The sequence below is a fragment of the Squalius cephalus genome, assembly GCF_949319135.1.
Source record: "Squalius cephalus genome assembly, chromosome: 1".
Lineage (NCBI taxonomy): Eukaryota > Metazoa > Chordata > Actinopteri > Cypriniformes > Leuciscidae > Squalius > Squalius cephalus.
Genome location: NC_137122.1, coordinates 29947104 through 29968181, shown reverse-complemented (window position 1 = coordinate 29968181; position 21078 = coordinate 29947104). Strand labels below are relative to the sequence as shown.

Genomic DNA, 21078 nt, shown 5'->3' with positions numbered 1-21078 from the left:
TCAAAGTATGACCCCGATTGGCCAATAGGTGGCGCTACAGCAAGCAAAAGTATGAAATTGCTCATAACTCCTAGATGGTTTGTCCTAAACTCAAGTGTCTTATATCCCTGTGATCCTTGGCTCAAGCCAGACATAACGTATATCTCTGTATATCTAACGTATATATAAAACCTACTTTTGCGAACTAGTCCCAGGTTTTTCGCCCGATCGGAACCAAACCAGTGCAGAAAGATCCTCTGTAGACTGACTATCAATAATTATCGAAAAAAGTTGAAATTTCGATTCACGGTCGCTAAGGGGCACCAAAACGTACGCTGTGGGCGGAGCCACTTTTACTAAAATGCCAATAACCCGAGAAGCAAATGAGATAGCTTCACCAAATTCGGTACACATATGTACGGGCTCAGTATTTGGTCAACCTAAAAAAACCTAAAAAGGGCTATGACCACCTGACCGTTAGTCGTCCGATTGATTTGAAAATTGGTATGCAGTGTCTTGGTCCAAAGTGCCACGTATGTATATGAGGACATTGGCGTATTTTAAAAAGCATGGCCGCCATCGGCCAATGAAGTTTGACTCGGTGGGCATGTTCAACTCATGGTCCTAGAGGTCTCTAAGAATTTTGAAAGAAATCGGCCACTAGTTGGCGCTAACGAGGTTTACGCCCTCTGTAATCACGTGGTGTTACACACATCCACACAATATGCATATCATTTGATAGATCTCCTCATCCTGAACAACTTTGCCTCAAGAACCACTGCTGTCAATCAAACCGTTCATTGAATATTCATGATTATGTCAAAAACCTACTTTTGCGAACTAGTCCTAGGCGTTTTCGCCCGATCGCAACCAAACCAGTCTAGGACAATTCTCTGGACTCTCTAGATCAATAATTATCAAAAAAAGTTTAACTTTTGCATTTGGATGGCTATAAAAGGGTCATTTAAAAAATGGATTTTGCACACACAAGTTGTATTGTATTAGTTTAAGTGACGCACATTTGTGAATTTGTCAAATAGATGGGTAGTTGTGCACACATTAATAATTAGCACCAGGCCTATTAATTTGTAGTTGTTTGTGTGTGGGTTGTGAAATGCTTAAAAACAGCGAAAAGAAAGTCTCAAAATCCAAATGAATCAAATGAGATCGACTCAGAAAAGACATCAATGAATGCACGCGCGTCACCTGATCCACACATGCACATCTTCTTTGTTGCATGCGCAAATTATGATACTCTAATACAAAAGAAAACATTTGTATTCACAAAAATGTCTCTATTTGAAATTGCTACACATTCATTCAATTTTGAATTTTGCACACGCAAGTTGAAAGGCATGGATAAAACATTTTTGCAACATGTATCAAGTTCATTGATGTGCTTGCACGTGTTTTGATACTATATTCATCCCATAGTTTTAAGCAGCAGACGACAGAACTGCAGCGCACGCTTAAAATAAACAGAACGATAACGTCCACTGATGTGGATGCAAATAGTTTATCTTTAGTTATATTTAGTTATCGTTCTTGGTGTGGACGGGCCTTAATTGTAAACAACTGTTAAATGACACACAAGTGTGACCTCGGGTGAAACATCTTAAGTGAGACCAGCTGCTTTATCTCAGACTCACAGCAGCAGTGTGGAGGCCGTCTGCTATTTCTGTGACTTGACTGTGTGTGTTTGTGTGTTTATGGTTTATACCCACTGGTAGTGAAGGGCTGCTGCAGGCTTGTCTGGACTTGACTGTCAACTCAAGCTTTTAACAGCAAACAAGGGCCATTCTGATATGCCACATTGTGATTTGATAAATTGCATATATATATATATATATATATATATATATATATATATATATATATATATATATATATATATATGAAGTAGGGGTGTAACGATTCATTTTAACAACGATTCGATTTGTATCGCGATTCGTGGTTGTCGATATGATTCGAGGACGATATTGGTTCATTTAGAACGATAGCCTACGATCCGAAACGATTCAGTGACTTGAAATTCTTGCCAAAAATTCTTGTAAGGGAATCAGGTATCAATTAATTATGGATATAAACAAACAAGTAAACAACAATTAATGTCAAATGCATTCACATTTTATTTGAATAAAGTAGGGCTGCACGATTATGACAAAAATCATAATTGTCGATTGGAACTGTAATTGCGATTATTACAACATTGAATGATGTTTTGAATAGTTTGGCCATGGGACCCACATTTCCCCATGGTCATCAAGCCGGGACCCACCTTTTTAGGAATTATAGGCCTATTATAATACATTTGTTTACAAAAAAAATTGTTGACACACAAGTTCTGTCCCCCTTTACTTAAAGGTCCCGTTCTATGTGATCCCATGTTTCAAACTTTAGTTAGTGTGTAATGTTGTTGTTAGAGTATAAATAATATCTGTAAAATTATAAAGCTCAAAGTTCAATGCCAAGCGAGATATTTTATTTAACAGAAGTTGACTACAAAAAACGGCTGGATTGGACTACACCCCTCTACTTCCTTCTTTAGTGATGTCACTAGAACCGTAACCTCCGCCCACAGGAACACAGGCGTATTGATGGCGAAATGTCAACAGACGTGGTTGATGTTTATCTATAATCGGATACCGCAAAAGTTTAATTCGAAGTTGTTAGTTTGCTCTGTCCATTTCACCACGGACAGTTTTTCTAACCTGGAATAATATCAAGCAGGCTTCTCTCAGCGTTTCATACTGACGAAGGGGACTATTTCAACTATATTCCAGCAAGCGGTAAGTAGGCTAGTGATTTAATATGGAAGTAGCGATCACTCTTCACATCGTTCGTTTCTCTTAGTAGGATGAAAATAATCTTACTTAAACTGTGATTAATATACAGAAAGCGATCAAAGAACAATCCCTTTCCAATCGCCCAAGCTGTCAATCACACAGCGCGAGTTTATCTGGACACTTGCCAAAACTCGTTATGAAATCAATGACGCTGTTACACTGCACAACGAAGCTCTTACTGTATTTATATGCCTCATGTTTGCATTGGTGAAATCATTAGTGAGAGTGCAGGAACTGCGTTGCAATGATAAGATCTTTCACGCGATCAACAGACTGTCATCTGCTCAGTGCTCATCACTGCAACCTTTTATGTGATGGTAATAGATCTAAATACTTCTCAAGATTCGTTAATCCAGATAGCTGTAATAGTAAAAACGTATAATAATAGTAAAAGTTTTCCAGATAGTTCCACATGTAATGCCAGATATTTCATATGCAAGCATGTCAGCCAATCACAGCAGAGGGCGTTTACACTGAAGTCTCACAGCAGACACGCCCCTTCAAACAGAGTGTTCAAACCAGGGAATGAAATCAGGCTAGGAAATATGCCTTTTATTTCTAAATTATAACAATTTTTTATCTAAAAAACATACTAACATTATAAGGGCACCCCTGGAAACATTATAAAATAATAAAAATAATCCATGGAATGGGACCTTTAACATACAAAAAAATTGTAAGAATATGACAAATACTGATAAAAAGTAGGCACTGCGAGGTTAAGCTATTAAATAGCAGTACCAAACTAGTTTTTGTTAATACAATCTTGAGCCACCACAGTCATATAAAAATATACAAAATAACCAGTAAGTGGCATTTTGTTATGGAAACAAACAACAATTAGGCTACCATGGTGATACACAATACTTAGAAGAACTGGTAGCCTAAAGAAACATGGAAACTGCTCCTGATAAATAGCAACACACATGACGTACCAATAACGTAATTTATTGGTATTTTACTTTTATTTCGTATTACTAATTTACGACGTTGTATGCTCGTATTTCTTTTGCGCTTTAGTGAAGTGATAAAGCGCGCGCCGGCGCATTTGTGCGTGCAATTAAAGACGCTACGAGCACAGTATAACGATGACAGGACATGAAATTTCGTTTTTCTTAAGTGAGAGACTTTATTTCGTTACAAGTTATGAAAATAATGATAGAATAATGACACGGACATATAGCCTGACAACATCACCTGACCGCAGAAACTGAATCTGGACAACACGTGTTTCTAATTTAAAACGTAACGACGTTGCATGCTTGTTTATTTTGTGCTTTATAGTGAAGCGATATAGGCCTACAGCGCGCTCCGCCGCATTTGCGCGTGCAATTGAAGAGTGCGCGCTACTGCAGTATAGCGGCTGAGAGGACAGGAAAGTCCGTTTTTCTGAGGTGAGAGACTTTGCGCTGCTTGTTGTCTTTGCGCTGCTGCTGGCGCGTCACGCATGGCCTACGCATTACCTCCAGTCTTTGTGCTAAGCTAGGCTAGCGGTGGGTGCGTCAGACAGAGTTACGGCATGCACTGAGATGAAAAAGGTATGTATGGACTTATCTAACTCTGGGGGATACGGTGAATAAGCTAAAGTCCCAAAAAGTCGGCGTGTTCCTTTAAATATACGAGCTTGATAAGAAAACTTAAGATGGCACTTAGAGGCTTTTGCATCTGAACTCTTCAACTGTTAATTTGTTTTGGCTCCAAAAACATTTGATTAAAAAATGTTTTTGAAAAAAAAATTTTTTTATTCATCTGGTGCAACTCAAAATATTTATTTAGCACATTTTCACACCATTTTTCTTGTCTGATAGAAAGCAATGTTTATCATGTAGAATAGATCATGAATGTACTGTCTGTACAGCTGCACTATATCAGATTATTAAGACCTGACAGATTTCAAGCTTATCTTTGCTCTCTTATAAGTGCTCTCTTCTCTTTCCATAAAATCAGGGCAATAGAGAGAAAACAGGATATTACTAGCAAATGTGCAACCGATTCAAATATGAGTCAAGGTCATCCATGAAGCAGAAGCATAAAACATGCTTTTAAACAAATAAAAACAATCAAGTAATTAATACACATGAAAATGTATATAAAAAAGACTTGAAGATGAACAAAGATGAAGTTTTTGAAGATACTGGTTTGGGCTTAATGAAATCTATATCTCCTGACTGGGATCAAATCCACAGGGAAAGGTTTAACCAGAAATTGATATGAAATGAGGTAGGCTACACAAACATATTTTGTTTAGTTATTCAAAAATATCTATGTAAACACATGCTACCATTTAATAAATAAATAACAAATAGAACAGAATACAACTATATGTTACATTTGTTTCATGTTACACTATTTCTGTGGGCGATTCCCTTCAGTTGTTTTTATATTAGCATTGAAGCAATGCATTTCCATTCGTGACCAGTGGAGGTCGCAAAGTGTTGGTTTTGCGTTTTCTCTGTACTTTATTCTTGAATGGCACACGAAACCCCCTTCCACAACACCCATTAGCAAACTTACTCTAAGAAATGATGCTATTAATACTATTAATGAAGTATGCTACTTTTAACTGTAACTTATAGTCTGGACAGATTTTAAAAAAACACAAAAGAAATAAAAATGATTAATGCAACTGCCATGAATATGATTTGCTGCTACTTGCTTGTACGACAAAAACGAACTTCATCGAGATTTAGGTTCACACACACACAGACTAAAAGACACAAAACTTTAGTTTGGAATGGATGGATTTCATGAGGTATTTTTGTTGTAGCCTACAGTATGTGATCCTGGGTGGTTTCCGTCACGTGACTCATTTAGAGAAATGAGGGCATTCAACCACTTGTCTCTTCTTTACTCAGACTGAATTAAACACTAAAAACATGTTACTTGCCACAACAGTTACATTGTTCAAAATAATATTCCAACTGAAAATCAAATATCAGTGACAGATCTTTGTGTAAATGCTCTGAAGAGTGGACAGGACGAGGACTGGCCTAAGTTCGAAAGTGTCTTGCTCATGGTTTCAAGTTTCTTCCTTTCTCTTTCTCTGAGTGTTAACTGCTCACACATGTCCCTTGTTTTCACATATTAGTTAATCATTGCATCATTATTAAACAGTGTATGTTAAGGTAGAATGCAATGTCTAATTATTATAAACATGTGCAGTCTTGAATGTGCAATGGCAGATGTTGAATGGTTTATGATTCATTGTGATTTTTGCTGAGTCACATTTATCTTCTGGGCAGGGGCGTAATTTGTGGGGGGGTTGGGGGGGAGATAACCCCCCCAATATTTAAATCTATGCATTACAACCCCCCCAATATTTATACCATGATCACATGAAAAATATGCAGACCCAAACTTCAACCCCCCCAATGTTCAAACCAAATCTACGCCCTTGCTTCTGGGTTTTGTATTTTTGTTTATTTTGGAAGTCTATAAAAATGGTGCTCTTGAATTCATCAAGATCATTCATATAGGAGTTTTAAACTGCTTAATCCCATGTTTACTTTCTCACGAAATGTGTTGCTGTGTGTGTCTCTGGTTGAGGAAACTCAGTTGAGTCCTGGCGAGCGGCTTTAGGGCTCTTCCCTGTAGAGCAGTTGCTATAGAAACACACTGTACTGCACACATTTTTGGCAGTAAAGCCTTTCAGGTCTCTGTTAAACGGGCCTACACAAAAAGAGTTCATTTGATAAACTGTGTCATAGTTCCAGTGTATTTCCATGAGGTGCAGCGCAAGAGCCATGAATAACATTTGAGCAATAGACAACGGATGATGCCATTTTTTGGGAAATTAAGCTTGTACAAAACTGACTAACACATAACTAAATCTTTTTCCAGACAGGGAATTTTTATGAACAAGTTTTGTCTTGTGGTCTACCAGCAGCAATGTATTACTGTATTAGTAATTGTTTTTTGTAGTGTTTTTGAACCCCAGTTTTTGTAGTGATACACTGTTAAAAACAAAGGTTTTAACAGGGGGTTTTCGCAGAGAGGCCATAGAAATAAATGTGTTGGTTGGTTCCCCAAAGATACCCTTCAGTGAACAGTCCTTAAAATAAAAATAAAATCTTTATTGTGAAGAATATCATCATATCATAGAAACCACACAAAGACAGCTCCCTTTATAAAGTTAAAAAGATGTCACTCGTCTCAGTTCATCGTGATCTCACAAACTTCTGGTATAATCAATAAAGCTGTCTACACTGCACAATGAATCTCTTATTTACGTGGTGTCTACACTTTGTTATAAAAAGAGGATTTGTGAGCGTGCAGAACTCAGTACTGAACAAAAACTCATGTGTTTTGAGTGGTGAGGATTCTGACAATGATATTATTCACAATAATAAACACCTCTGATTGGCCAACGCTATCTCACGACCAATTTGTACGAGTGAGTAAAATGTGGCTGATTCGAACGTATTGTCTAAACCCCAGTGACGGTTGGTTTTAGGGGCGGGGTCAGAGGTTAGGTCATTCATTCGAATTTGGCGACTCGTAAAATATGTACGATTTAGCAAAAATCATGCAAATTCGTATGAAATGAGGTATGAATTAGCCACCTGTAAAATACAAATTGCTGTGAGATCGGGTTGGATTGGCCATTGCGTTCAAGAAATCAACAGACATGCCTGTGATTGGCTACATTGATCAACACTACAAAACATGGTGTATATAGGAATCTTTGACGCTATCCAGAATGCAAACACAAATACGCCCTAGGTCGTTTGCCATCTGTTTCACTAATGTGACCCTGGACCACAAAACCAGTCTTATGTGTAATTTTTTTAAAATTGAGATTTATACATCATCTGAAAGCTGAATACCTAATCTTTCCATTGATGTATGGTTTGTTAGGATAGGGCAATATTTGGCCGAAATCGAAATATTGAGAAAATCGCCTTTAAAGTTGTCCATTTCTATTGGTGATAGTGCTGCATCCATTCACAAAAATAAATGTTTTATATATTTAAGGTGGGAAATTTACAAAATATCTTCATGGAACATGATCTTTACTTAATATCCTAATGATTTTTGGCATAAAAGAAAAATCTATAATTTTGACCCATACAATGTTTTGTTGGCTATTGCCACAAATATACCTGTGCAACATAAGACTGGTTTTGTGATCCAGGGTCACATATGCTATTATTAGTTTCAGCTGAAGGTGCATTGTAGTAAATATGAAATGGTCGCACTGTAGAGCCCTGTGTTAAAGATTCTTTATGGGACCATCGATGCCAAGAGAGAACATGACAAAAAAACATTTTAAGTCCCTTTGTAGTCAATAACTTTATCCCTTAAAACTCAGCTTTGATCACCAAAATTACATATTTAAAAGTTTTTTCCTTGAAAAAAAATCGGCATGCCTTAAAATAGCTTGAATGTAACTCTACACCCTTGCTCCATTTAGTAGAATATGTAGATTAGCCCCGCCTCCACTCACTCACACCAGCTCAGACATGATTGGTTACAACCCAGCAAACACAGAACGTTGGCACAACGTACCCAACCTTCTAACAACGTTTTAACAACATGGCCAAAAGGTTGCTATAACTATGTTGTGTGGTGAAGGTTGTTACAGCGTTGTCACAGTGTTGACATTGAACCACCGTTCAGGGCCATTGCTTTAAGGTTGTGCCAAGGGTGTCTGGTCAACCACTGGACGACATATGTACTCGTCACTGCCCTGAAGCGTGAATCAATCAGCCTTATAAATTTCAACTTACCGTTGGGCGTCTCTCATTCTTCATCAAGCAAGGATACATGAGAATTACGTTTAATTTAACTCGGCTAAATAAACAACTTCATTATCTAATGTGACATTTATTTGAACATCTTCTGGGGCCGTATTCACAAAGAATTTTAAGGCTAAAAGTAGCTCCTAACTGGCGAATTTAGGAGCAACTCCTAAAAATAATGGGCGTGTCACTCGTAACTTTAGGACTCCTAATTTTTTTGACTAAGAGTAATTCACGAAGCATTTTAGCCCTAAAAGTAGCACCTAAGCCTGGGACAGCTTAAAAGAAGTCGAGAGGACTCCTAACTCACTAAGACCTATTCACAAACCGCTTTTTGTGGCATTTCACGTTGCGATGTTTTGAAATGCGTATGCGGCGGCTACAGGAGCTTCCAATCGCGAGGGAACAATTCTGCATTGTAGGCATAACTAGGGATGCAATAACGCCACCAACAACAACCAAAACTAGGCTACTCATTGCATGTAAACTAATTGTAACGTTTCATTGTGAATCAAATTAAAATGTTCTTCTCTTTGCAAACGTAGGCAGAGGCATATAGTGACAGATTAATTCAATAATGTTGCAAAGATATTGCATCAATCCATATGTTTCATTAGGCTACTAGGCTATTTGTTTTGCCTTACTCTTTATTCATTTAGGCTATTTATTCAGTTATTCATCATCTTCCATCCTTCGCACTACTTGTGTAGCGCACGCATTCTCAGACCTGTCACCTGTCACTCATCATCGTAGGGGAGGTGTTTGGAATCATTCCCGCGTTACAATCATCAGCCAATCAAGGTGGTCACTTCAGTCAAGCTCGTGCATGAGTAATGACGTCATCCATAGCAACGAAGACTCACTCTTAGTTTAGGAGTTGTCATTTTTCTTTACTAAGAGTAGGTCTGAAAGGCGTTGTGAATAACTTTTAAGAGAAAACTCCTAGCTAAAATCTTTTAGTGCGATTTAGGAGTACTCTTAGTGGTAAGATAAAATGCTTTGTGAATACGGCCCCAGGTCAGGTATGAGAAATATTGAATTTTATGCCAAAAGAATGAAGCCAAAATGACTTTAATGATGAGTAATTGATTTCAGCACTCCTTGAACAGGCAGCGACTCTAGCCTAGCGCGTAGCCTACTTGTTGCACATTTATGTTTTTTCCTTTTTTTTTTTTTTTGCTAACGCACAGAGGGAAAAAAATGGGAAAGATGTTTGTTACTGCTCGCACACCTGTTTATTTTTTTCCTTTGATTTGTTGTCTCATTGGTTTCTTTGCTAGATTTTCTCATGTCTGCTCATGCTAGTTAACGTTAGTCCACTCCCTGTATAATGTGTTTGTTTTGTTTTTTTCTCACAAATGTATGACTTTTGGAAGTGCAGTTTTAATAAAATTGAATTAGCTAACCTTTTATGTCATTTTTACTCTTCAAAGTGTACACTTGCAGGTGTTGATTATAATTAATTTACTGTTAGGCCCATAGTAGCAGAAATGCAACGTGCCACAGACGTTGCCACAACGTAAATGTGTTTGCAGGGAAGGTAGTTTGTGACGTCAGAAACACCAGCGATTTCAAACCGTGTTTTTGAGACTGTCTTTGGTTCACTGCAGTTTTAAGGTGAAAATACAATGGTGTTGACTTATGTATTTGCACATGGTTTTTCTTAAAGAATATTAAAAACACCAAACAAAAACATCTGAAGCAACAAGTTACAACAAGCATTTCAACCAGTTTCTGTATTCATAAAAAAAACACAAAGCACAAAAATAAAACTAACATGAAAAAGTAATGCTACTATACATTCAGAAGAAGCAACATAGACATTTACAACAACCGTGTGTCCTACAACATTTTTGAACACATTTAGACATCATAAGGTAGTCAGGATGTTAAACACCCTTGATTAGTAGCCTACCTGATAATAGTTAGTTCAGTTAACATCCTTTTCTGTTGCAATCTTTGTGATTGAAGTTGTTGGCTACTGACATCAATTTTTTTGCTTAATTCCCAAAAAGTAGATTCGTGTTAATGTTTCTATTATTAGCCAGCAGTTAACTAAGTTCATAAGTTAACTATCAGTTTTCAGTTAGTTGATGTTAGGATGACAGATTAGGGTTAGTTGAAATAAATATATAGCTTATGTAAATCATTTATAACATGCTCTTGATCACTTATGCACCACAAGATAAAAATGTTTTATCAATCCTTCTGATGTTTTATGAAAATACATAGAAAAAAGGCACGCAGGTCATTTTAATAGTAACAAGCGTATTGAGCCCGATGTCCCGACCTCAGTATGAAAGATTATGTGAGGCTGTATAAAAAACAAGTGCACTTTAGCTATGAATAAAACAGTCAATGAGTAAAAAAAGTGATGTCTTACATTCAGGACTAAAGTAAAATACAGACTAATTAAACAGTATTATTAGTATTATTACACATGTGGCATGTAATATGACATCCACTACTTGCATTATAAATATTTTACAGTACATACTCAGTGCCTAATTAACATAGACACTAAAAATGTGACCAGAGCAAGGACATTATGACAATAATTAAAATATGACAATATATGTAAAGACAAAAAGCATTCATATAGTGTTGTACAGTAATGGGATTTCCACAAAAAGTGGTTATATTTAATAAGTGGTTATATAAAATTATTAAGTCATAATTATGTCCTTTCAGGACCAGAATAATCAGTAAACACACATAAAAATAAATCTAACTTGTCGATGTAAAAAAAAAGTGCTGTATTGTAACAGTTTCTGGTTTACCGTAACACCCCAAGCCATGCACAATCAAGTCAGTTATTTAAAGAATAATCCATAATAATCAAGTTTTTCACAATCTCCCTGAGGAGAAGGTACTGTTTTGAGGTCATCTCTTGCAAGTCCATCAAATGACAGAATTCGGGGAAGCATTGCATTTGTATATCACATAAGCGAGGGTTAGCACCACTGCCACTGCCACACCGCATGAAATAATAACCCAGAATGTGGTTCTGCCTGTGGGAGAAATGACATGGATGATTTTAGAAACAGATGAATCCTTAAACAGTTTCAGCAACAGAAGCGTGACACACAAACTACCAGCAGGCGTCCTGGAGCGGCTCGGCGGGAACACAACACCAGTGTACGGGAGACTACAAGACACTATTGTTGCCCTATTGCTCATTTTGTGTTAGATGCCTGATGAATGATTCAAGAGAGCAAATCAATGGGGCAAAATTGCAATTGTGACAAATCAATCAAACAAATTCTTGTTTCCTTCCTCATAGTAAGGGTTTTCATTTCAGATTGATTCTTTAAAAAAATAATATTGTAGTCTATATAACCAATAGAAAGCTGTTTTGTTTTTGATGACTTTTGTTTTTTAGTTGCCTGGTTTATGCATTTTCAGATAGTACATTTCATGTAGTGCCTAATATACTGAAGCTGTTTGTGAATGTAAAGGTCCGCAAAGTTTCAAAGGTCAATGTGCACGACAAATGACGTTATTGTCTCCTAAATGAAAGAACTGATTCTAAACTGTCTGAAATTTGCATACAGTGTCTACTTTGCCCCGCCTTCAAACCCTGTGGTTGTAGCTGAGGTCTGGTTTGTGTTGTCGAGAAGACACTGACTGTTTTCTGTGCTGCCAAAGCAAATACACTTTGCTGCACTTCCAAAGGATGAGGACTCGAATTGATAAGGTTAAACCAGAGCCCGTCTACGGAGAGCCTGCCCACTCCCTATTAAGCCCTATTGTACCGAATTTTGGTTGTAGTACCACCAGAGTTCCACTGGGGGCGATCGCCATGAGTGCAAAATGAATGGGAGTCAATGGGGCTAGACGGCTAAATTTGTCTCTTTCACCCGATTGCCGTTGAGAAATCTCAGATCTGATTGTAGATTTTGCAAGTTCAACATGGGTTTTAGGTCGAAAGTTGAATGAACGAGTACTTATGTTGTTTTGATTTCTTACAGGTTGAGTTGTTGTTGCCCATAACACGCTAGCATTCTGCTAATGACGTCAGCATTCTGACGTCATTGACATTTTGAAAGACTTTTTAAAGCAAATAAGTGACTCTAAAAAATCTAACACCCAGCAATGTGTAATTTCTTCGCATCTCCTTTCGAATACAACATTCAAATTACTAGACAAAAAATGAGGGGTATACCGCCATTGACCTCCATTCATTCTGCACTCGTCCTGTGAGCGCCCTCATATGGAATCAGAGTGGAACTGCAACCAGTTCAGAAGCCGGAAGTGTAGTGAGAGTGAAACTTCTCGCCATATTAGACATTCTCTGGTTAAACCGACTCCATCGTTACTGTTCGTATCACTGTGTATCAAGTGCTGAGAAAGATATGCAGCTGAAATTCAGATATGCTAATGGACATTTCGCTTCGCGTTCTGTAAGCGGTCGACGAATCACAACAGACTGGGCCGTCTGACCAATCAGAGCAGAGGAAGCTCTCGGAAAGGAGGGGTTTAGAGAGACTGAATTCTTTATTGAGTCGTTTCAGACACTCTGAGTAAAGAGATGATGTGTAATGTACATTACGAAAAAAATAAAGTTTTTTTTTGTAGGAGACCTCAAAACAAAATTAGGAACCTAGCATAATAGAATAGCATAATAAAAATAGCATAATAACATTTTCCTTTTAGTGTGATTTTAAAAATCTGAAGAACCTTTTGCAAAAATAAAGAGCCTTTATTTTTAGGAGTGTATGACGTATTTTTATAGGCCAAACACGGAAAAGGGTTAGCATTTTAACATTTCTGGTTCTATCGTCCCAAAGTCAATGGGTTTTTTAAATGGGTTGTTGGTTAAATGCCTGAAATAAGGTCTGTGTTTATCACAAGATAATTGAAAAAAAAAAATCTTTATAAAATACATTAGTTACCGGTATACCCCCTTGTGAACTTCCTAACTTCCGAGTTGGCCTACAAAAATACATCATCACTGCAGCGCTTTATTGAACAGTAAGAATGCAGAAATCAGTAACTGTAACTTTAAACTGAGAGGCAGATTAGTGTTTATTCAGAACTGACCTGTAGATATGAGGATGAACACTTTGCTGTCACTTCCCTGAGAGTTTGTGGCGATGCACGTGTAGTTTCCTGAGCTGAGCGTGGAGGACAGAAGCACTGAGGAGCTGATCGTCTCTTTCAGATGTTCTGAGTGCCATGAGTACGTAGGAGCCGGGTTTGCCTTCACTGTACAGTTTAGTGTGAGCTTATCATTTATATTGATGGTCTCTGTTGAACTGGAGTGTTTTGGTTTATCTGAGGAGGAAAGAGGAACATTTTAATTCATAATGTTAATTCATTTAAGTGAATTAACATCCTATTAATATGAATAATCCTCATAATATGAATTATCCTTCACACTAGAAGGCCCTTCTGAAAAATATAAACTGAATTAAACTGAATCAAATTTGCAAGCGTAGCAATAAGTAAACCTACAGTAAACTTCAACACTGAGTGTTTCTGATGTGTTTGTTGGAGGAGGTCGAGGTCCTTCTTCTCCCAGTTCCAGCTCTGCTTCACACCAGTACTGAGCTCCATCATCAGCTCTGTCTGGACGGATCAGGAGTTTAGATGTTTTATTGACTGGAGTCTTGATGGTGTCAGTGAAGATGGTTTGATCCACCAGAGTCTTTCCTTTGTACCAGTTGACAGTGAGATTCTGAACAGGAGCCACATTGAGAACTTCACACTGGAGCTCATACTGGTTTCCCTCCATCATTGGTCCGTTGTGATTCACAGTGCTGATGGACACACTGTCTGGAGTCTCTGTGGAGGAAGATTTACACACTGATATCTGCAGTCATCAATGTACATTAGATATTTCTGAGAAGGAAAATATAAAAATATCAATAACAGAGAAACTCACTGTAAATAGTTACTGGGAGATTCACTATACACTGTGTCTTATAGTTCATGTAGCAGGTTGGCTCTATGCCCCATTCTCTCAGTTCTGACACTCTCCATGTGGTCAGATTGACTTTTTCCATGGGCACTGCTCCCTCACTGGCTTCCCATCCCAACCCTCTATGCTGGACAGAAGTGCTGCAGTTAACTGAGACAGAACCGCCGTACCTCACAACAACTCTCTGTGGGTTGAGCTGAACAGGACATTCATCAGCATGTGAACCTGTTAAACACATTGAAGAATTTAGAATAATGGCATAAACAGGTATTATTTACTTGATAGACTAACAATGACAGCAAATATCACATGTTAAGAAAAATGACTGGTCTAGATTCTTGGTCAGGATCTGGTCTTGTAGAAGACCATAAGTCTAACAATGACTGTTTAAAACAAAGAGGCTCATCAATTCTCATCATACTGGCATCAAACTAATGAACATCACTGACATGCACAGCAGGGTCATTCCACAAAAGCCTGTTCCTCATTAACATATTTGTAAGCCATTTACAATGACAAGCAGGCAGCCGGGCACCAGTTTTTACTGTGCTATAAGACTTTTGACTTAAAATAGTCAAAGAAAGCATTTTTTATTTTATCTGATTATTATTTCGCCATTTATATGCATTTTGTCCCGTCTAAACCCCGTTTCAAACTTCTCTTTTAGTATTTAAGCACAAGTTGTTGCAGAAAATAACCATTTTATTTATATTTTAGAAGTTGCGCTCTGAGATGAATAATTTATTTAGTAAATAAATTGGTAAATCTTGTTCGTTTGTTTTTTGGCACAAAAAAAGCACTTGTGTCACCTCATAAAATTGAGGTTAAAGCACTGGAGTTGCATGGATTACTGTAATGATGTCTTTCCTATCTTTCTGGGGCTTGAAAGTGGTAGTAGTGTAGGCTGTCAATGGAGGGACAGAAAGCTCTCAGATTTCATCAAAAAGATCTTCATCTGTGTTCTGAAGATGAACAAAAGTCTTACAGGTTTGGAACGACATGAGGGTGAGTAATCAATGACAGAATTTTCATTTTTGGGTGAACTATTCCTTTAAGTGTCAAACCCATTACCCTCACAACTCACCCTTATTAATATGATATACAATTCCATAAATAAATAAAAAAGGTCATAATTATCTATTATCTGCTACAGTAGCCCATGTGAACTCTTCAAGGACACGTGTTTACTTTTGTATCGCTTAATTTTGTATGTTGCTGCTTGTCCGTACACAAAAGTGGATATTTGTAGAAATATCAGCATTATAAAAAGCTTGCACTGTCATAACTCATGACTGTCTGTATTAGGCTACATTTTAAAGGTCATATACAAATCCAAAGATTACATGCTGAAGAGTAGGCTACTGTACCGAGCGCTTGTAGCCTATAGCGACTGTGTACAGTAATGAATTAGCTTTCAAACATGTCAACCTTTAAACACAAAGAAAATATACCGTAGGAAAACGTTGCTCGGAAACAAGTACGTTAAAATTCGAAATTATATTTAAACTCGTAGGCAGTAAATGAAAGTTTTCGCTTCATGTAGGCTATCGGTAGAATGAAAAGGGTAGTCAATACAAACCTGTGAGAGTCACAAACAGTAAAACCGAAAAGAGATAAAGAAGTCCAAAGAAATACTGCAGCATATTCAATGTTTTCAAGGAAAACGTCGACCGGAGTAAAGGCGCGGTTAAAAGGCTGGTGAATGAATAAATAGGCTACGTCGCCCGACACTGTAATCAGATGAGTGACTGTCCAGTGGTTTCTCAAGCAAAACCCCACCCAGATCACAACTGGATATGTTTTTTTTTCCCCACAGAAGTACCTATAGAAATTAAACCATTTACGCAGATCACATGGGAAGATCCTCAGCTCAGAACACAGTGGCTATAATCGCGAGACAGTCTCGTACGCGGTTCTCATGTAGATAGCCTTTCACTTCAAACATCAGACTCTCTTATTAAAGTGATACAAACCGTCTTACCGACGACAGAATACGATATTTTAGTGGTGAGCATTCACTGTTTGGTTGGCACATCACAACGTTATTTGGTCGTAATAAAACATCTCAATGTTGGAACAGTTGATTATCGACGCGTCTGGTCGAAGAATTTTTACTCTATACGTTGAAATAATAATAATAAAGTAGCCAACGTTGGTCATATACATTTTGTCAATGTTTGAGGTAAAAAATAAAAATAAAAAATCTACTCAAATAAGAATGCAAACACTGCATCTGCTCTTGTAGCCTATTATTTTACGGTTACTATTATATATTTTTATAGTTTTAATGTAGGCTATTTTATATAATTTATATATTGTTATAACTCATAACAGCAGAAACAACGTATTGGTTTGTTTTGTTTTGTTCATCTTACACATTTCTCATGTCTCATTAAATGACACAGTTGTGCACAATGAAATAATTCTGTAAATAACAAGAAGCAAATAATCAGAAAAGGTAGGTAACATACTTTTGTTTAGTTGATACAATGCATAGTTGTTCAATACACAATAAGATGTTCAATTATTTTGCATCATGAGTAAAAAGTACAAATATTTTTTTATTTTAGGTTTTTTTAAACAAATTATGTTTTCTTAAAATGTTCTCCGCAATTGCTTGTACAAATTCAAATCACATATGTCATGTGTTTATAAGGACAGAAAGTGTAAATTCCATTGATATCATTTAAACCCCACAAGAAAACGAGATTACAGTCTACATGAAACACAGTTCAAACAAAAATGAAAATTCTGTCATCCTTTACTCCGCCCTCGTGTTTTGTGGAACACAAAATGTAAAACTTTGAAATATCTTTGCAAAAATATTTTTTTTCATAAATTTCTACTTCTGTGCTCTGATAAAAAATTTAAAACAAAAAACACACACACACACACCATACAGCTTTAGACATGAGGGTGAGGAAATGATGACAGACTTGTCATTTTTGAGTTTACTATGCTTTTAACATCATTAAACTGCTCGAGCCATAAAACTGGCACACTTATTTTATGTCTAGCGGTTTGGTGTATTTTTTACAGACTATGAGTATGAGGCCTGAGAGAATTTTCAGAAATACATCAAGATACTTTCCCACAGGTTCAACATGAGAGAAGAGACCTCATAACCAAACTTTCACTTCTTCACAGTCAACCACCTCCTAACTATTGTGTTTTTCTCAATATATACTGTATAGCATTTGACAAAACATAATCTGATCAATGTGCCTGGGACATATACAAAAGAACAGTAAAACATGTTATTCCCTTAAACTAGTGTACAAAGCAAATATTAAATCAACCAAGTAATTTCCCTTTGTAGTCGAAGAATGTCAAGAATCTTCAAGATCCTGAAAATGTCCAACGCAGGCATCAGGTCCTTTAACTTGAAATTCATTCAGGTTTTCTTTGTCATCACCTCAACATTTGTTCTGTCAGATATTTTCCGTTGGGCATTTAAACAGCAGATTGCTACATTGCTAAATGATCTAAAAAGTTTATTTCGTGATGCAAATATCAGTTGATGAAAACTGGATCTAAGAGAGAAGTGAATGCACTAATGCTCTATAAAATAAATATAATGAAGCCATGAAGAGACTAGCCCCAGAACAGAGGCCTAGAGACTTCCAGTGTAAAAAATAAAACCTTGCCCAATGTGGACAGTGGGGCTCGGGGCAGATGCAACAAACCCAGGGATTCATAACCTAAGCAAGGATATTGGACTGAGAGAGTTTCTTCATAGGTATAGAGTTGTCTTTGCCATTCTGTGCTATGTCTCCATTTTGTGGACTAAGTTTGGCATCCTTCAGGTTATAACGGCCCATCTTGGCTGTTTTGTAGTAGATAGAGTAGATGAAGATGAAGATGACAGAGATGAACGCCACTGTGATGGCAACAAGTCCTGCTATTAAGGGCAGGTAATCCTCTGTGTCAAGAGAAATAAAGCACATCAAAAAATCAGTTACAATCCAAGCAAACGAATAACACAGTTAAGAAGTGCTAAATAGGGACCTGAAGAAAACAATATTTGCCATATAAGAAGAAAACAAGCAAAATGAAAAGGCGGATCATAAGTAAAGTACCAGCTATAACACCTAAGCACACAAAATTATGTATAACATTTAAACCATGTGTGTTTATCACCATAAACTACAAGTGAAGCTGTATGAAGGATCTAAACTGAGTTTTTCAAAGCAGCCTATGAGTCTGTGTGGCTTAAACTGTAAACACACATCTGTGCTGTACTTCATTTATGCTGTAGGCCTATCTTGATCTCTGCATTTTTACCCATTTCCTAATATTCATTTTATATCGAGGTTCATCACCTCCGTGAAGTTGGCACCCCATAAAACGAAATAATTTCCAAAACTATGCCATTCGTTTGTGCTGTGTTTGTGCTGATTTGTGCCGCAAAAACGAACGTTTGTGCTGGTTTGGTGTTTGAGATATTGAACATTATTTTTTGGGTTGCGTGACGTCACTCTCCACCCCATGTCCTTCAAATCGCTCCAAACCGGTGTCATTCGTTTGTGCTCGGTTTGTGCCGTCAAAACAAACACTGTATCTGTTTTCCTTTCGCAGATATAACAAATTTAATTCGGGGTAGTGACGTCACTCTCCACCCCACCTCATCTAAATCGCACCAAACCGGTGTCGTTCGTTTGTGCTCGGTTTGTGCCGGTTTGTGCCGTTGAAAGAAACACTGCAACTACGATCCCCTCTTAAACATAAAAAAAGAAACTTTTTAAGTACAGTTACATAACTGTCCACCCCATATGGTCCAAATCGTTGCAAAACTGTGCCGCTCGTTTGTGCTCGATTTGAGCCGGTTTGTGCCGTTACGATGACCATTGTATCTTTTTCCCCTCCTTAGAAATAACACATTGGATTCGGGACAGTGACGTCACTCTCCACCCCATGCCGTCCAAAGTGTTTGTTTTAACGGCACAAACCGAGCACAAACGAATGACACCGGTTTGGAGCGATTTGAAGGACATGAGAGTGACGTCACACAACCCAAAAAATAATGTTCAATATCTCAAACACCAAACCAGCACAAACATTCGTTTTTGCGGCACAAATCAGCACAAACACAGCACAAACGAATGGCATAGTTTTGGAAATTATTTCGTTTTATGGGGTGCCAACTTCACGGAGGTGTATTACCTTACTTTTTCATATTACTTTTCATTGTATATTACTGTTTAATCGTATGTTGTCTTCGTGAGTTAGAGATGAGGGAATACATCACATGTCGATGTTGTAAGCCGTACATTTCCATTGCCTTTGCTTTGGTAAATAACATTTGTTGAATCAAATTACTTAAATTCACATTATTTAAAATGTTTTTTTTGTTCATCATGATTTGCTACTATCATTGCATATTTGAACTAGTGTGAGGTGAACATCATAAACATTATTTTTAAAATGTTTTTGGACTGATCAAAATTCTACAGTTCCCAACATTCCCATATTTTGATAGGGCAAGGAAGCAGAAGCAGCTGTTGGAAATGTACACCAAAAAATATGCAAACATACATAGTTACCTTTTAATACCACCTTTACACGACTGGTGGTGTTGCCAACATAATTACTTGCAATGCAGAGCAGATCCTCAGGTGTTGAATCTGAAATAGTAAGAGTTTCACTATAAACTATTTCAGTTGTGCTGAGATTCCAGCTGATTGTTGGTTTTGGGTTTCCCTCGGCTTCACAAACTATCACCATTTCATAGCCTCGAAACACAGGCACTTTGGGAAGCAATTTGGTCTCATTGATGATCGGTTTAACTGCAGGAGGGAGCAAAAAACAGGTTTCACATGTTAATAATTAAGACCAATATAATACCTGCTAAATAAACTTTAATGTCTGAAAACATGAGAAGTGGACAAATTATTATACTTACAATGTACAGTAATGTTCAGAGATTCTGATGTGACTTTAGGAGGAGGTTGAGGTCCTTCTCCCAGTTCCAGCTCTGCTTCACACCAGTACAGAGCTCCATCATCCGTTTTTTTTGGATGGATCTTGAATTTATATGATTTTCTGTCTGAACTATTGGAGGAGTCAGTGAAGATAGTTTCATTCACTAGATGCTGTCTTCTGTACAATCTCACGACAACACTCTTAGCCACAGTGCGAACGTCACACTGGAGTTCATACACCTTGTCCACTCTCATTGGTCCGGTGTGATTCCCAGCAGTGCTGATGGAAACATCTGGAAGACACATTAAGCAATAATAATAGAGTAACAAAAATGAATCACAAAATTGCATCTCACATACTTAAAAAAAGTTGCAAAAATAATAATAATGTTTTTCATTTACTGAAAAACAAAACAAAAAAAAAAAAAAAAAAAACATTAGAAATGTGTTTTTAAAAACATGTCCCTGCTTTAGCTGAGTGCGGTTTAGACACAAGGCTACTTTATATGTAGTTTGTATGTTGCAACTATTGCTCTTTGACCATCAATGACCATTAGCCCTGCTTCAAAGCACAGTCACCATCTTAAGATGTAGGCTATATTCCAACACACTGGCCTTTGCTTCCATTCTGTGAAATGGTTAACTTCTTTTTTTGTATTGTGAGCAGT

General features: G+C 37.3%; 1 protein-coding gene across 1 annotated transcript in view; it reads right to left on the bottom strand.

Moving 5' to 3' along the window:
• icam3 (intercellular adhesion molecule 3) overlaps positions 1-21078 on the bottom strand; it is a 55429-nt gene that overhangs the window by 24205 nt on the left and 10146 nt on the right. Inside the window, exons 5-11 of the mRNA XM_079893210.1 lie at positions 20392-20703; positions 20033-20275; positions 18257-18411; positions 16069-16204; positions 14454-14714; positions 14024-14353; positions 13610-13843 (exon numbers count right to left, since the gene is read on the bottom strand). Coding sequence (XP_079749336.1) covers positions 13610-13843; positions 14024-14353; positions 14454-14714; positions 16069-16204; positions 18257-18411; positions 20033-20275; positions 20392-20703 — 1671 coding nt within the window. The remainder of the gene's footprint in view (positions 1-13609; positions 13844-14023; positions 14354-14453; positions 14715-16068; positions 16205-18256; positions 18412-20032; positions 20276-20391; positions 20704-21078) is intronic.